Source organism: Carassius auratus, chromosome 25 (assembly GCF_003368295.1).
Source record: "Carassius auratus strain Wakin chromosome 25, ASM336829v1, whole genome shotgun sequence".
NCBI lineage: Eukaryota > Metazoa > Chordata > Actinopteri > Cypriniformes > Cyprinidae > Carassius > Carassius auratus.
The window spans coordinates 6,257,753-6,275,968 of record NC_039267.1 but is presented as its reverse complement, the minus strand read 5'-3'; the positions used below and the strand labels follow the sequence as shown (position 1 = coordinate 6,275,968).

The 18,216-nt window shown below is 36.8% G+C and overlaps 1 protein-coding gene across 4 annotated transcripts in view; it reads left to right on the top strand.

Moving 5' to 3' along the window:
• Window positions 1-17,931, top strand: part of LOC113043123 (solute carrier family 45 member 3-like) — a 29,754-nt gene extending 11,823 nt beyond the window's left edge. For 3 of the 4 annotated variants that reach the window (XM_026202305.1, XM_026202308.1, XM_026202307.1), the window contains 5 exons: window positions 6,828-7,139; window positions 9,779-10,606; window positions 15,305-15,570; window positions 16,137-16,572; window positions 16,914-17,931. In XM_026202305.1, coding sequence (XP_026058090.1) covers window positions 6,992-7,139; window positions 9,779-10,606; window positions 15,305-15,570; window positions 16,137-16,556 — 1,662 coding nt within the window. In that variant the 5' untranslated portion in view covers window positions 6,828-6,991 and the 3' untranslated portion in view covers window positions 16,557-16,572; window positions 16,914-17,931. Of the gene's footprint in view, window positions 1-3,356; window positions 5,068-6,827; window positions 7,140-9,778; window positions 10,607-15,304; window positions 15,571-16,136; window positions 16,573-16,913 lie in introns of those variants that run through there. The other variant, XM_026202306.1, reaches the window with a different exon arrangement.
• The last annotated feature ends 285 nt before the right edge of the window (window positions 17,932-18,216 follow it).

Here is an 18,216-nt window from a genome sequence, read left to right as displayed (position 1 = left end):
AGGTTAGTCTGATTGAGTCTAATGGGCTTCAGTGTGTTTAGATTTGAAATTTTGACAGTTGGAGTTCACGGAATGTTCAGTTGAGCAGAGGCTTTTCAATGCAAGTCTATGGGATTTTTATGATTTTTAATCTTCAGTTTTATGAAAAGTATAAGTCCGATCAGTTAGAAAAGATATAGCACACCCGGCGAGATTAGTCTGAAGAGCTGGTCCGAGTTTGGAGTCTGTAGAGTTAAAGCTCTAGGAGGAGTTAGAGTTGATAATTTAGTCTAAGAAGAATAATAATAAAGATAAAAAAGTTCGTCAAGACAAACTTTAAGTTGGCTTGAGAAAGCCTGACCAGAAAGTCTGAAAAGTTTGAAAAGTTTGAAAAGTTTAAGAAGTTTAAAAAGTTTTAAGTTTGACGGTTTTCAGTCTGAGATAGATAGATAGATAGAGTTTGAAGATAGATAGATAGATAGATAGAGTTTGAATATAGATAGATAGATAGATATAGTTTGAAGATAGATAGGTAGATAGATAGAGTTTGAAGATAGTGTTTGAAGATAGATAGATAGATAGATAGATAGATTAGTTTTAATATAGATGGATAGAGAGATAAACATCTAACATTACCATGTTGCTAGCATGATTTTAGCATGATTAGCATGCGACTAGCGACTAGCATGTTGCTAGCATGATTTTAGCATGATTAGCATTCGACTAACATGTTGCTAGCATGATTTTAGCATGATTAGCATGCGACTAACATGTTGCTAGCATGATTTTAGCATGATTAGCATGTTGCTAGCATGATTTTAGCATGATTAGCATGCGACTAGCATGTTGCTAGCATGATTTTAGCATGATTAGCATGTTGCTAGCATGATTTTAGCATGATTAGCATGCGACTAGCATGTTGCTAGCATGATTTTAGCATGATTAGCATGTTGCTAGCATGTCTCTAGCATGACTAGCATGCGACTAGCATGTTGCTAGCATGATTTTAGCATGATTAGCATGTTGCTAGCATGATTTTAGCATGATTAGCATGTTGCTAGCATGATTTTAGCATGATTAGCATGCGACTAGCATGTTGCTAGCATGATTTTTAGCATGACTAGCATGTTGCTAGCATGATTTTAGCATGACTAGCATGTTGCTAGCATGATTTTAGCATGATTAGCATGCGACTAGCATGTTGCTAGCATGATTTTAGCATGAATAGCATGTTGCTAGCATGATTTTAGCATGATTAGCATGTTGCTAGCATGATTTTAGCATGATTAGCATGCGACTAGCATGTTGCTAGCATGATTTTAGCATGATTAGCATGTTGCTAGCATGATTTTAGCATGATTAGCATGTTGCTAGCATGATTTTAGCATGATTAGCATGTGACTAGCATGTTGCTAGCATGATTTTTAGCATGACTAGCATGTTGCTAGCATGATTTTAGCATGATTAGCATGTTGCTAGCATGCGACTAGCATGTTGCTAGCATGATTTTAGCATGATTAGCATGTTGCTAGCATGATTTTAGCATGATTAGCATGCGACTAGCAAGTTGCTAGCATGATTTTAGCATGATTAGCATGTTGCTAGCATGATTTTAGCATGATTAGCATGTTGCTAGCATGATTTTAGCATGATTAGCATGTTGCTAGCATGATTTTAGCATGATTAGCATGCGACTAGCAAGTTGCTAGCATGATTTTAGCATGATTAGCATGTTGCTAGCATGATTTTAGCATGATTAGCATGCGACTAGCATGTTGCTAGCATGATTTTAGCATGATTAGCATGTTCATAGCATGATTTTAGCATGATTAGCAGGCGACTAGCATGTTGCTAGCATGATTTTAGCATGATTAGCATGTTGCTAACATGATTTTAGCATGATTAGCATGTTGCTAGCATGATTTTAACATGATTAGCAGGCGACTAGCATGTTGCTAGCATGATTTTAGCATGATTAGCATGTTGCTAGCATGATTTTAGCATGATTAGCATGCGACTAGCATGTTGTTAGCATGATTATTAGCATGATTAGCATGTTGATAGCATGTCTCTAGCATGATTAGCATGCGACTAGCAAGTTGCTAGCATGATTTTAGCATGATTAGCATGTTGCTAGCATGCGACTAGCATGTTGCTAGCATCATTTTAGCATGATTAGCATGTTGTTAGCATGATTTTAGCATGATTAGCATGCGACTAGCATGTTGCTAGCATGATTTTAGCATGATTAGCATGTTGCTAGCATGATTTTAGCATGATTAGCATGCGACTAGCATGTTGCTAGCATGATTTTTAGCATGACTAGCATGTTGTTAGGATAGATAGATAAGTTTGAATAGATAGATAGATAGATAGATAGATAGATAGATAGATAGATGAGTTTGAATATAGATAGATAGATAGATGAGTTTGAATATAGATAGATAGATAGATGAGTTTGAATATAGATAGATAGATAGATAGATAGATAGATAGATAGATAGATAGATAGATAGATGAGTTTGATAGATAGATAGATAGATAGATAGATAGATAGTCAGAAGAAAGATAGAGTTAGATGATGATAGATAGATAGATAAATAGATAGATTAGTTGTAATATAGATAGATGAGTTTGATGATAGATAGATAGATAGATTAGTTTTAATATAGATAGATAAGTTTGATAGATAGATAGATAGATAGATAGATAGATAGATAGATAGATAGATAGATAGATAGATTAGTTTTAATATAGATAGATAGATGAGTTTGAATATAGATAGATAGATAGATGAGTTTGATTATAGATAGATGAGTTTGATTATAGATAGATAGATAGATTAGTTTTAATATAGATAGATAGATAGATAGATAGATAGATAGATAGATAGATAGATAGATAGAGTTTGAATATAGATAGATAGATAGAGTTTGAATATAGATAGATAGATGAGTTTGAATGAGTTTGAATGGGTTAGTAATAGTACATAGGTTAGTCTGATTGAGTCTAATGGGCTTCAGTGTGTTTAGATTTGAATTTTTGACAGTTGGAGTTCACGGAATGTTCAGATGAGCAGAGGCTTTTCAATGCAAGTCTATGGGATTTTTATGATTTTTAATCTTCAGTTTTATGAAAAGTATAAGTCCGATCAGTTAGAAAAGATATAGCACACCCGGCGAGATCAGTCTGAAGAGCTGGTCCGAGTTTGGAGTCTGTAGAGTTAAAGCTCTAGGAGGAGTTAGAGTTGATAATTTTGTCTCAGAAGAATAATAATAATAAGTTTAAATAGAATATCAGTAAGTTGGCTTTCTCAAGCCAACTTAATGATACACTAGTCATACAGTAGAAAATTTATTCTTTTAAAGCTTTGTAACAATAATGAGTGATAAGTGACTTTTTGAGTGAGTGAGTCTTTGATTCATTTAACCGATTTGTGCAGAAACACTGACTCATTCAGGAATTAAATGTGATATCTTTATTAGTCATTGAATCAACTCAACCCAATCAATTTGTTCAGAAACACCGATTTAGTTAGAAACTAAACACAGCTACTGTTTCTTGTTCAGAGATGAAAACAAAATAACAATATTATTCCTAAAATGTATTATGTAATACCAGTTTTTTTTGTTGAATTGTTTTATGAGTCAATTGACTTTTTACCGTCAGTATTAATCTGCTTGACTTTTGTCTCTGTTTCCATGTTTCAGAAAGATTGTCATTTATTAATGAAGGTTTTTTTAGTGCTTGATTCTTGCTGTAGGTTACAGGTCACCAGTAGGTGGCAACAAGTGTCTTTTCCAGTAAGTCATTGAATAATTCGCTCAACCTATTTGTTCAAAAACATTAACTCATTTAGGAACAAAGCAAGTGACAACTTTATGAGTGAATCATTAATCAACTCTACTGATTAATTTGGTTAATTTAGGAGCAAAACACTGCTAATTTGTTACTGTAATGTTTACTGAAATGTTGTATAAAAGTATCACACTTATTTAAATAATGCTATGCCACAAATTACGCTGATAAATTTAATTAAAAACGAACTATATCAAAACAATGGGGAGAGTTGGAGATGGTGAGATGATTCAACCCATCCACAATAGAAAGTCTATTAGCTACGACTCAGGGAAAACAGGCATTAATGTGCTTCTCTTTTGTGATAGTTCTGCAAAAGTCGTCAATAAGGATGACCTTGAGGGCTAGTTCTGGAATAGAGGTGGGGGAAGTTGACAAGGGACGAGTGAAAAGCAGGGGGCTTGTCTAGGCATTGGGACAGCAGGGTGGAGGTCCTACAGAGATGGACTGGGATAGACCCCTGATGGGCTCCTTTCAGGACTGAAGGAATGGGTGTAAAATAGTTGCGTCTGCGGAGCCCCATTTTGGCATCTGCTTTGTGCCAAAGTATTCTGCTTGTTTTTTTCTTTGACGAGATAAGTGATGAGATCATTATTAGGTATTTCACAAATTCACATAATCTCCTAGCCATTGATGCAAAAATGTGAGTTGCACAAGCTTTTTAGACTCCTCTATATTGAGATGAAACATATTTTCCTTATTTAAATACTTAAAATAAATCCATTATGGTGCACAATACACTGAAATTACGAATGCTAATGAAGTCTTTGTTATATTTTTTGGTTTGTTTTGGTCTCTTGACTATAGCCCTATAAAAAAAAAAAAAAAAAACCTGTTTAATGAACCTCTAAATACAAAATGAAATTGTAGATTTGAATATTTTCCGCAAAGTTAGATTCTTCAAATGAAGATGATGATATGCTTTCTATCTGCCAATGTTGAGCAGATGGCCCACATAGATGGAGCAATGTAACACCAAATATGAATTTAGCACCTGGTTGTTTTTCATCCTCCTGAAAGGTGGTGGCTGCTCTGAGTGTTCTCACACATGTCTCATAATCAGATGGCAGGGTGACAGTCAGCGCCAGAGACGCAGAACTCGCCGTTGCTCATGGTTTAATATCTGAGCTCAGGAAGAGCTTGATGGAATCGAGAGAGAGTTTCAGCACTTTAAACATTATCAAGAGCAACTCTGAAGCAAATCAGGTTACCTGAAGTCCAAAGGGTGAAGTAAGTGATCAAATATGGTCTGTTCTTGTTGAAATCTGTTTTTAGACATATTTTCTAGTGCGCTTTGCCTCTCATTTGTGTTCTAGCAACAATTATTTGCATTTGAAAAGCAAATAGCCTCTCTCTTCAAGATTAGAATGTGAAAAGCTTGTGTTCTTGGAAGTTTCGTGTCATTTTAAGAGAAGAAGTCCTTCACACTGATTGACATGTCGTACACAGGAGAGTTGTGGGAGGAAATGATATTCAGAGAGGGAGTGCGTTGGTGTTGTATTTCGTTTGAGATGCTTTGTTTGTACATGTGTGGAGACGGACGGCGGGTTGTGGATGAAGTCATTGGTGGAGGTAAATGTTGTAGCTAGCAGATTCGATGATAGACATGAACAGCTTGGCATAAAATAAAGAGTTGCGACTAATGGTTATTTTGATTATCTGTTTATCTAATTAGATGGATTTAAAGACTTTTCAGGTGGTTTATGAAACATTGAATCATCAGCTTTTAATGTACTGTTTAGTTTTTTGGCTTTTTAAAGAGGCTTTGCATGTGCCAAGTAACAATAAAGAGTGATGAATCAATAATAAAAAAAATACTTTTAGTTAACTTATGGATCTTTTTTTTTTCAACTTGGCATCCAATGTCAAAATTCAACAAAAATGTATCTTTAGTGTCTCCTAGTAATAATAAACATTATTATTTATAATATTAAAAGAAAAACATTTACTGAAGTAATATATATATGTGTGTGTGTGTGTGTGTGTGTAATCTAAGTAAAAAAATAAAAATAGTAATGCCTTATTAATGATTGTGCATTTAGAGGGACTATTTTGTATGGAAGCCAATTTCTCATGCTTCAGTAAATCGTGCTTTTGTAATTGACAAGGTCAAAATTATGACATAAAATGTATAAAATATCACAAGTCATGATTATGAGATAAAAAGTAAAAATATGACATTATAATACTCTTATAAAAGCCAAATCTATAACATAAAAAGTAAAAATTGACAATTATGAGATAAAAAGCCAAAATTATGACAAAAAAGTTTTTTGGCTTTTTGTGTATTTTGACTTTTATGTCATAATTATGATTTACTGAAGTATGATTTTTTTCTTACAGTAATTTTCCAATAACTGATTGTCTATTTTGTATTTTCGCACCAATTGCTTATTGTATTTGACATTTAGAATTTAAATCAATTTTGCCACTAATGTTTAGAAATGAGTAAATATCAACCAATAGATTCGTTTTGATTGTCTCAGGGGATTTATTAGTTTTCTAATAAACAAATAGTTAAATTACTTCTAAACTTCAATTCAGACTTCTACAGCCATTATAGTTTAAAATTCTGTCCCTGCTGGAATGTTCCAGAATAAGCATGAATGTTCAGTTGAAGAAACCAAACCCTGATATTAGTGATAAAAAAATCATAATTGCACAATCTCCCACGGTGAACGAAAGGCAGCCACAGTGTAATGCTCTCAATGCACTGTTCTTCACTGGCAGCGGTAAAAATCTGACTCATTAACGTTGCTTTTCATGAACAAATGCTGCTAATTAAAGGTGGCAACTGCAGTGAGGAGGCCCAGTCGAATCAGCTCTGAGTGAACGAGCTAATGACAGAGTGAGGGGAAGGCGAGCCGCCGGCAGGGTGACCTTAGTGTGTCCGGCTGGTCAGGAACGGGGACAACAACATCTGCAGTAATGTGTTTTATAGTGTCCATCACAAAAACAGATCATGCATGCCTTCTGTCGTTTCCTTTCAGATCAAGAATGCTGAAGGCACAATGGATCCCCTAGTTCATCTGAGCCCGCTGAGAGTCCGAATCTCTGCTCTTCCGCACCCCACGCGCCCACCTCATCCTTGGGCGGAGTGAGTAGAGTTTTCCCACCGACACACGGGAGAAAGGTGAACCCTTCCTGTGTAAATATGACTGGATGGAGGTCTCAGTGGCGTCTGGTCCTGCTCAACTCGCTGACGTGTGGCCTGGAGATCTGCGTGGCGGCTGGGATCACCTACGTGCCCCCTCTTTTGCTGGAGGCCGGAGTGGAGGAACAGTACATGACGATGGTTTTAGGTAAGGTTTCAGTCTAACCTTGGAATATCCAGCTGGGGTTTATGATTTGTTAATGAAGGGCCGTGCTGTAAACGGCAAGTCAAGGTTGTTTCCCACTTAGGAGTCGATCCTATAATGGGGGTTATTATCATAATTACTGGCTAAATCACTTGCTGCCCCATCCAGGTGGTAATCAGGTGCTAATTGGAAGGCACCGGACTGCAGGAAGAGGCCTGGAGGCTCGAGGGGCAGCAGCTGTGTGGAAGCTTGTATGGTTTTACTGCATCCTGTAAAATTAAAATTCTGTGGGACTTTCCTCTGGACTTTCATCAGATAATATAGTCATCATGGACTGCCTTAGTGCCGGAAGCTTCTTTCTCAGATATGGATTCAATTAAAAACCAACATATAAAAAAATTCAAAGCGGACTTTCCATGCTAGAAATCTAATAATGGGCTGTTGGATCTTCCAACAAGACAATGATCCACAAACAAACAACAAAACTAAACCAAAAATGGGTCATTGAGGACAAAACCAAGCTTCTGCCATGGCCAACCCAGTTCCCTGAGCTGAACCCTGTAGAAAATTAGTGTGGTGAACTGAAGAGAAGAAGCATAAACATGGAGCTGTGAATCTGAATTCTGGATGAAGGAATGGTCTCAGAATGATCTCCAAACCTATCAGGCATTATAGGTGAAGCTTCAGAGCTGATATCCTGGCAAAAGGAGGTTGCAAAAAGTATTGAATAAAAGGGTAGGATTATTTGTGGCCAATGTGTTTTAAAGAATAAAAATGTTTGCTCTCCTATTTTAAATTCTCGTTCTCCAATGAAAAGTTCGATTTTTGTAAATAAAAGCTCAAAAGGATAAATGATACAGATTTATTTTCATATATATATATATATATATATATATATATATATATATAAAAATGTTTCTTGAGCAGCAAATCAGCATATTAGATGATATGTGGCACTGTGACACTGTATGTGATGCCGAAGACTGGAGTAATGATGCTGAAAATTCATCTTTGCATCACAGGAATAAATTACATTTTAAAGTATTTTGAAGTACAAAAAATGTTATTCAATTATTTTAATAGGTTTATTTTCGGCATGCCATATGAACAGATGCATTATTTTGTGCCCACAAATGGCTTCCTCATGGCTTTTGCTGTAGATGAATCTCTCTCCAAGACTATTTGCCTCTCCAAGACTAAAAGCAGTTCACAAACGTGCATGTGGACACTTTGCACCAGACGGACAGAAGCTGTGTGTTGTGTTAATACATACTACACACCGCTCTCTTTGTCAACAGCTGCAGTGGAAAGCAAAGAAAGATCCTTTGTGCTCATTTCCATTCACAAGCTCTATAGCCTCATAATGTCATTGCCATTAGAAGTGCTTTCAAAACGTTTTGTGTGTGGTTGTACGTGATTGCAGAGGTTTTGTTGGACTGTTTCTTAATGGAGTGGGGTTTGGAGGCATTTTATTCATTTTAACGTTTTGGTGACCTGAGAAATAGATTTCTTTAGTCTGGGCTTTTTGGACCAGATTGATCTTCATGTGATGAGTTGTTTGTGACCTCTTCTTGAACTAACAGTGTATTGTAGGTTCACGTTTTTTCCCCTGGAACTTAAACCCATGACCGTGGTTTTATTAAAGCCATGCTTTTCCATTGGAGCTACAGAAACAATTAGGATGACTATAATGAATTGCACTGGGTAGTATATAAAAGAGTCATATGATTAATTGTCTTGAACTGTTGCAAACAGTACAAAGGCACCTTTAAAAGGAAGTGGGCAGAAGCCCACTCTTCCTCCACTATGGGTGTTGACTTACAGGCGCAGTTGACCGACATTGTTAAACAAATCAATTTAGGGTAGGCAGATTCATGGTTTTCTACAGTATTCCTCACATTACACATGGTTCTTCAATACCTGCTCAGTGCCTTCCCTAAAATTGTTTTAGGTGTGATATTCCACACATACTTCCATTTTCCGGTTTACAGCACTTGCTGAAATGTGTTTTTGTAACATTTGATAATTCCCAAACATTGCCATGATTCCAAAAACAAATTTTCGGCATAATTTAGGCTCAAAACACTATATACTCTACTGTTCAAAAATGTAGGGTCTGTAAGATGTTTTTTAAGAAATTAAAACTTTTATTCAGCAAATTAAAATTACAAACAATTTTAATTCATAGTAATAATTAATAATGCTGCTGTTAAATGGATGCAATTGTTTTACAATATGAACTACTGAATGTTTTTATATTCTTTTTCCATTAAACCTTTTACAATTTTTACCATGTGCACTGAGTAAATTGACTCCAGTGAACTTTTAATTACATTTTGAGCATGTCCAGGTCATCTTTCCACCACACACTTGAATAAAAATAGCTGCTGAAAATCTAGACTCGAATCGAAATGGGAATCAGTGCCCAACCAGTGTACTGAGTCATCTGCTTTAATTAGAAAAGCTGTGGGGACAAGGGAGCAGAGCCAGTGAATGGTCACCTTAAACTACAGGCAGCATTACAGCAGACTGAAGATGAGGCCAAAAGATAGAGGCCATGGCTGTGATTCTTTGACATGTTGTCTCCAATGCAAAAAACCCCCTAACATTTCTTGTTTAATATTCATATACTTTTTCGTTAGGTATTGGACCTGTCCTGGGACTTCTCTTCATCCCCCTAATTGGCTCAGCCAGTGATCACTGCAACAGCAGCTACGGCCGACGGCGACCCTTCATATGGCTGCTTTCATTGGGAGTTCTCCTAGCCCTTTTTATCATACCACATGCTGATGTGTTGGCCGCCAACCTGAGCTGGGGCAGCAGCCGCCGCAACCAGGCTCTCCAGGTGGGCCTGCTCATCCTAGGCGTGGGCCTATTGGACTTCTGCGGACAGGTGTGCTTTACGCCATTGGAGGCATTACTCTCGGACCTCTACCGTGACCGGGATGACTGCGGACAGGCTTTCGCTATGTTCTCCTTCATGGTAAGCCTTGGAGGTTGTGTAGGCTATTTGCTGCCTGCCCTTGACTGGAGCGGAGGGCTTCTTTCCTTCTACCTGGGTGGTCAGGCAGAGTGCTTGTTCTCCCTCCTCATCCTCATCTTCATGGTCAGCGTGTTAGTGACCATGAAAGTGTCCGAGGAGCCCTTGTCCACCCTGGAACCAGGGCCGCCGGAGCCTAGACGGTGTTTTCCACGCTCGTGTTGCTATCTGTTTCAGTGTAAGCTGCGGGCTCTGAAGTCCGGCCCGCTCATGTGCCTGCTGAGGACTTGCTGGTCCATGACACCGGCCATTTATCGCAGCTACTGCCACGTGCCACGTGTCATGCAACAGCTGTGTTTGGCACAGCTCTGCAGCTGGATGGGTGTCATGTCCTTCATGCTGTTCTACACAGATTTTGTCGGCGAGGGTTTGTACGAAGGAGTTCCCAGCGCCGCTCCGGGTACCGCTCTCAGGCAGCGCTATGATGAAGGTTAGTATGTAAAATCAAAATCAACCCTATTCATTTTTTAAAGCACATTTGTGGTCTTTATGTTGAATGATTATTCTTTGTCTGCTATAGGTTATTTTTATGTTTAAACTAGTAATTGATTTGTAAACTCATATTTGGCCTTGTATAGGGCTGCTCAATTTGATAAAAAAAAGTGTGATTACTGCATTTAACATAAAATAGACTGGGTATTGTTTTGTATACTATATTATAAATGGCAAGCATAAAAATGTATTTGAAGCAAAATGAGAGGTAGAGTGAGTGAAAAATGAAAGTGACATTCAGCCAAGTATGGTGATCCATACTCAGAATTTGTGCTCTGCATTTAACCCATCCGAAGTGCAAACACACAGCGCAGTGAACACACACACACACACACACACACACACACCCGGAGCAGTGGGGGGTTCGATGCCTTGCTCAAGGGCACCTAAGTCGTGGTATTGAAGGAGAGAGAACTATACATGCACTCCCCCCACCCACAATTCTTGCCAGCCCGAGACTCGAACTCACAACTCTTCGATTGGGAGTCCGACTCTCTAACCATTAGGCCACGACTTCCCTTAAGATCAACTGGATGCAAAAAGAGCTGTTACTACTTCTTACCCAACTGGTTAATGAAAACAAGTATATAGGCTAATCAAAGAAATATTGTCCCTGACAAGTTCTACAACAGTCATAATACCCCTGCGATTAAGGTGAAATACCTTTTTAAAAGCTCATTATCGTCAAATGTTTATAATCTGAGCCAGATTGCCAGCAACAGCAAGTTTGGTGTAGTTGTGTTTGATTATAGTCGTGTTTGGTGTAGTTGTGTTTGATATTGCTGTGTTTGGTGTAGTTGTGTTTGATATAGATGTGTTTGGTGTAGTTGTGTTTGATATTACTGTGTTTGGTGTAGTTGTGTTTGATATTGCTGTGTTTGGTGTAGTTGTGTTTGATATAGTTGTGTTTGGTGTAGTTGTGTTTGGTGTAGTTGTGTTTGGTGTAGTTGTGTTTAGTGTAGTTGTGTTTGATATCGCTGTGTTTGGTGTAGTTGTGTTTGGTGTATTTGTGTTTGATATAGTTGTGTTTGGTGTAGTTGTGTTTGATATCGCTGTGTTTGGTGTAGTTGTGTTTGATATCGCTGTGTTTGGTGTAGTTGTGTTTGATATCGCTGTGTTTGGTGTAGTTGTGTTTGATATCGTTGTGTTTGGTGTTGTTGTGTTTGGTGTAGTTGTGTTTGATATTGCTGTGTTTGGTATAGTTGTGTTTGATATCGCTGTGTTTGGTGTAGTTGTGTTTGATATCGCTGTGTTTGGTGTAGTTTTGTTTGATATTGCTGTGTTTGGTGTAGTTGTTTTTGGTATAGTTGTGTGTGGTGTAGTTGTTTTTGGTATAGTTGTGTTTGGTGTAGTTGTGTTTGATATTGCTGTGTTTGGTATAGTTGTGTTTGATATCGCTGTGTTTGGTGTAGTTGTGTTTGATATCGCTGTGTTTGGTGTAGTTGTGTTTGATATTGCTGTGTTTGATGTAGTTGTTTTTGGTATAGTTGTGTGTGGTGTAGTTGTTTTTGGTATAGTTGTGTTTGGTGTAGTTGTGTTTGATATTGCTGTGTTTGGTAAAGTTGTGTTTGATATCGCTGTGTTTGGTGTAGTTGTGTTTGATATCGCTGTGTTTGGTGTAGTTGTTTTTGGTATAGTTGTGTGTGGTGTAGTTGTTTTTGGTATAGTTGTGTTTGGTGTAGTTGTTTTTGGTATAGTTGTGTTTGGTGTAGTTGTGTTTGATGTTGCTGTGTTTGGTAAAGTTGTGTTTGATATCGCTGTGTTTGGTGTAGTTGTGTTTGATATCGCTGTGTTTGGTGTAGTTGTTTTTGGTATAGTTGTGTGTGGTGTAGTTGTTTTTGGTATAGTTGTGTTTGGTGTAGTTGTGTTTGATATTGCTGTGTTTGGTATAGTTGTGTTTGATATCGCTGTGTTTGGTGTAGTTGTGTTTGATATCGCTGTGTTTGGTGTAGTTGTGTTTGATATTGCTGTGTTTGATGTAGTTGTTTTTGGTATAGTTGTGTGTGGTGTAGTTGTTTTTGGTATAGTTGTGTTTGGTGTAGTTGTGTTTGATATTGCTGTGTTTGGTAAAGTTGTGTTTGATATCGCTGTGTTTGGTGTAGTTGTGTTTGATATCGCTGTGTTTGGTGTAGTTGTTTTTGGTATAGTTGTGTGTGGTGTAGTTGTTTTTGGTATAGTTGTGTTTGGTGTAGTTGTGTTTGATATTGCTGTGTTTGGTATAGTTGTGTTTGATATCGCTGTGTTTGGTGTAGTTTTGTTTGATATCGCTGTGTTTGGTGTAGTTGTTTTTGGTATAGTTATGTTTGGTGTAGTTGTTTTTGGTATAGTTGTGTTTGGTGTAATTGTTTTTGGTATAGTTGTGTAATGTATAGTTGTGTTTGTTATAGTTGTGTTTGGTATACCGTATTTTTCGGACTATTAAGTCGCACCTAAGTGTAAGTCACATCAGTCCAAAAATACGTCTTGACGAGGAAAAAAACATATAAGTCGCACTGGACTATAAGTCGCATTTATTTAGAACCAAGAACCAATAGAAAACATTACCGTCTACAGCCACGAGAGGGCGCTGTGTTGTGTTTGGTGGTGTAGTTGTGTTTGATATAGTTGTGTTTGATGGTGTAGTTGTGTTTGATATAGTTGTGTTTGATGGTGTAGTTGTGTTTGATATAGTTGTGTTTGTGTAGTTGTGTTTGATATAGTTGTGTTTGATATAGTTGTGTTTGGTGTAGTTGTGTTTGATAGAATTGTTATGTATAGTTGTGTTTGGTATAGTTGTTATAGGTATAGTTGTGTTTGGTATAGTTGTTATAGGTATAGTTGTGTTTGGTATAGTTGTTTGATATAGTTGTGTTTGGTATAGTTGTGCATCTAGGTATTGAGTAAGTTTCTTAGCAGAACTTTTCGGCTGAACTGAACAGTCTGAATCCAGAACTGTTTTGTCATAATGTTATGTTTCAAGCAGGTCATGCAATGTTTGATTTCCTAAGAGATGATTAATTAAATGATTAATGATATTATTTATTTCAGAGTCGCTCTGACTCATGCGTCATGCATTCCCACTCTGAGGCGTTCCTGTTAATGTTTTGTTAATGTTAAGGGACATTTTTGTTGGTTAATGTTTGCACATAGATTCTCAGTTTTCTCTAGAGGCTCCCATTAGACAGAAAGAATGAAAAGAAAGGATATCAGTTTGTTGCATGGAGTTAAGCATAATAAAGAACATTAACTTTAACTTATTTCAGTGTCTGTGGTCAATAAGCAGTTTTTCTAAAGGAATATGTTTTTTTTTCTCCACTGTCCATAAAGTTGCTTTCCTGCAGTTGGTGGTCTGTCATTTCCGTCCTCTGGCCATATCGTCTGTCTCTAAACTGTGAACTTGTATTCACCTCCACATGTGGCTTCTGTCAGCCTGGTGCTTGAGCTTCCAGCAATGTTCATAAAAAAAGTCAACAACAAGCTTACAAAAGCTACTCCATGTTAAGCTAGCATCTGGATCTCTCCCACTGAGCATCGACACCAGCAGAAAGCTCCTTCAGCAGAACATTTTGACAGATGTGGTCAAGATCAGTGTGCACACAAATGAAATCTGTCAGTGTAGTTGACCGCAAACTGTGCCCCATGTAACACAAAATGTTGGAGATAGTTGTTCAGAACAATGAACATCTCAGGCCTCTGCAGTTGTGTGTTGAAATTATGAATTCCTTCTGTGAGGAAAGTTCCTGGCCTGTTTGAAGTATAACGCCAAAGCCTGCAAACACATGCCTCAGTAAACATCACTCATAGGATTTATTCAAAGGAAACTTTTTCCATTATGCTCAAATGGGCAAAGCAGACAGTTTGAAATGGCCTCATCTGTCAAAATCACAAAGGCTGGGGATTGTTGTTTACCTGGACATGCTGTTGTTGAAAAGAATGGTGTGCTCACTGGTGTCCTTTGAATTTGAGCCACCTTGTGATTTACCAGTTTACTGTATATTATCTCTGTATGGAGTCAGTTTGATTTTTGAAAGAAGTCTCTTATGCTCATTAAGGCTGCATTCGTTTGATCATAAATTGAGTAAAATATAATATTGTAACATTTAAATACAGTTTAGAATACTGTTTTCTATTGTGATATATTTTAACATGTAATATATTCCTTTGATGCAAAGCTGAATTTCTAGCATCATTACCCCAGTCTTCAGTGACGCTTGTTCTTTCGAGACATTTAGCTATTTTGCTACTCTAGACAATTAGTTTCTTATCATTATTAATGTTGAAAACCATGGTTTGATATTTTTGAGAAAATCTTTTTTGTTTGTTTTTCAGAATGTTTTAATGATTAGAAAGCTCACAAGGACAGTATTTCATTATTGCTAAGTAAAAGTATAAATTACTTTTAGAAAAAAAAAACTGACCCCAAAAATTTCAATGATGGCATGCATACATATAATTTTCTAATTTAAGTCATGTTGCCATAAGCAACACTGAAATATAAATAAGTACCATTATATAAAAAATATTTGACTGTGCAATGCTGAGATTCACCAGAATCAATACGTAAATGATTATAAATCAAAATCTATCTATTCAGATCTATAATTATTTGATCAGAACCAACCAGTTTCTCATGTGAAATCCTAACATCACCCCACAGGTATCCGTATGGGCAGCCTGGGCCTGTTCCTGCAGTGTGCTACCTCAACCTTCTTCTCGCTGGTCATGAGCAGACTAGTGCGTCTCTTTGGGTCCAGGTCGGTCTATTTGAGCAGCATGGTGTGCTTCACCATCTCAGCTCTGGTCATCTGCTTGTCCAAGAGCGTTCTGTTGGTCACAGCTATGTCTGCCCTAACTGGCTTTGCCTATGCCACACTGCAGACACTGCCTTACACGCTCACCTGTCACTACCACAAAGAAAAAGAGGTAGGCATTTCATGTATTTTTTTTGTATAGAAAATTGCATCATGTGTATATATAGACTAAAAACATTTTTTATAATACATTGTTTTTTTTTTACTTTTTTTCCACTTTTTTTTTTTTAGAAAGGAAACTGTTAAAATGTCTCACAAAAGCTGAGTTTGAACTGACAGAAACCAAATAATCACCATATATCAGTTAGAAGCTGGCTTGCAACATTTCCTGATAGAAAAGTTCTTATCCTAAGAAATAGATCAAATATTTAGCAAAACTTCTTAAAAATATAACTATATACATAATAGGTTTTCAATATATACACACTAGTCAACATTTGAAGTGGATCAAAACCTTTAATCAACGTTGTCCTAAAACCTAAAACCAAAATGTTTTCTTGTCTCAGGACATATTTTATTCACTTTTTGGATCCACTTCAAATGTTGACTACGATATATAACATTTACCTTATAATTTACTGCCATGCCTTTATGCTGTCTACAAATAGAATGGAAAAAAATAACTAGATATATTTGTTACAAATGTCTTACTTGCTTCTCATTACTAACGTTTTTCAGGTGTACATGCAAAACAGCAAAACCCAAATACCGCACACAAATGGATTCACCATCACAAGGGATTCTGTTTGTCTGACACTGGACAGCGGCCCTGGAGATCTCAACCACAAGAGTGGCATTTCCAATGGGCATGTTCCTCACAGTAGAGATGAACCAGGCTACTACCCATCTCTCTATCAGAACGGTGCCCACCTTGGTCTGGAGTCAGAGGATTTTGAGAAACGTGGGGTGGGACTAGACTTTGCCATTCTGGACAGCACCTTCCTTCTGTCTCAGGTCTTCCCTACCCTCTTCATGGGCATGATCGTCCAGTTCACAGAGTCCGTCACCATGTACATCGCCTCCTCTGCCATCTTTGGTGCCATTGGCATCTATTTCGCCACCCACATCATCTTTGACCAAAAGGACCTCAGAAGCTGAAAGCAGCAGTAATCATGTGAGTCATTTCACAGTCGACCTTTTACTAAGCATCATGTTAAATGTTACTGACTAATCTACAGAAAGTGATGGGGAAAAAATGATATTCCAATGCTTTGTGATCTCTCACAAAAGTATTGTGTTCTCCTGTACTGAGAAACTTCGCATTTGATCACAAAACTTTTGCGATGGAAATAATGTGATATATATACACACACACACACATACACACAATGCCTACTTAGGGGCTCTGTACCAATCCTGGCATAGAAAGGTTTTTTGCTTATTCTAATGCAAGGCTATAGAAGTCATTTGTGCTACATTTTACTGACTGCATTGTTTATCCTTCTTTCTTCATAGGTCATGTTTGCTTTGAGGATGAATTGTGCGTTTTCAGATCTCTATGGGACCAATGGACTCATCAAACTGGACTTGATGTAATTCCTGTTGTGTTTTAAATACTTTTTGTAAAGAACTATTCTATTGTGTATATATTTTTTTTATATTGATAATATATACATATTTATATCCCTATGGGAATTTTTATGCAACCCGTTTTGGCGAGGTCTGTATTTATGTAGTACTTTTAAACTTGTTTGACTTGTTTGTCATACAAAAGTGTCTTAATTTGATTTTAACCTGAATTCTTGGTCAGTAACCAAGACTAATAGCACAATATTGTCATGTATTAAAACTCAATCTGACGTTCAAATGACAATCTGAGATATTTTTCTACAGGTAACTTTACACACAGACCTATAAGCTATTCAAAGTGTTGCAAACCATTATCACCAATATGACTTTTCAGTTACAGTAGGTAACTTTTACATAACTTTAAAATTTTTAATGTTCTATTTAAGTAATGCATCTGTAAGTAGACTCACCATTGGTCAGGGAGTATGTGTGTAGAGCTTTATGTACAATGTTATGGCTTGTGAAAAGTGGCAATATTCTCAGGATGGACTTGTCGTCCAGTTGAAAAATAATCAGTCCAATCACAGCACAATGAACTAATAAAAGAGGTACTGATATTTTAAATGCTCACAAAATGATCTTATTCTTTCTTTTTTATTTTGAATGAAATATTTAAAGTGGTGAATTATCACATCTAATGAAGCATGTCTTTAGTTTCCATTAAAATTCAGATAGATTTTTTTCCTTTGTGATTTTGTTGTGTCTGTTTGTCCCCTGCAACAGTGGCATATATAAATATTTTTCAGTTTTCTATAGATTTCCAATGGACAGTTTTTTTTTCTTATTGAATAGTCACATAAGTGAAATATAGTGTAACACTATTTCATGTTAAGTTTAACTTTTCTTAGAAATTTCTTCTCCTTCTCCCAAATATATATATTCTTCTACATCATAAATCTTTAGTTCCATTGAATTAAATATTTATTAAGCTATATTAGAGAAAAAGAACACAAGGTCATTTTTTTATAATCTATTCCTGAATATTTAAATGACGATTTGTTAATTATTTTATGTCAACTGAGGATAAAACCTTTCAACTAAAGAAGTGGCATCAAACAAAATAATTTTGAAGCTGTAAATTAGTGCAGTGTCATGTTATGAAGTGGATCCATGTGACATGATGATGCAACACACAACTACTCAGTGTTCTCTTTTGTTCCTTGAATTATAGGCTTCTGAAGTGTTTGGA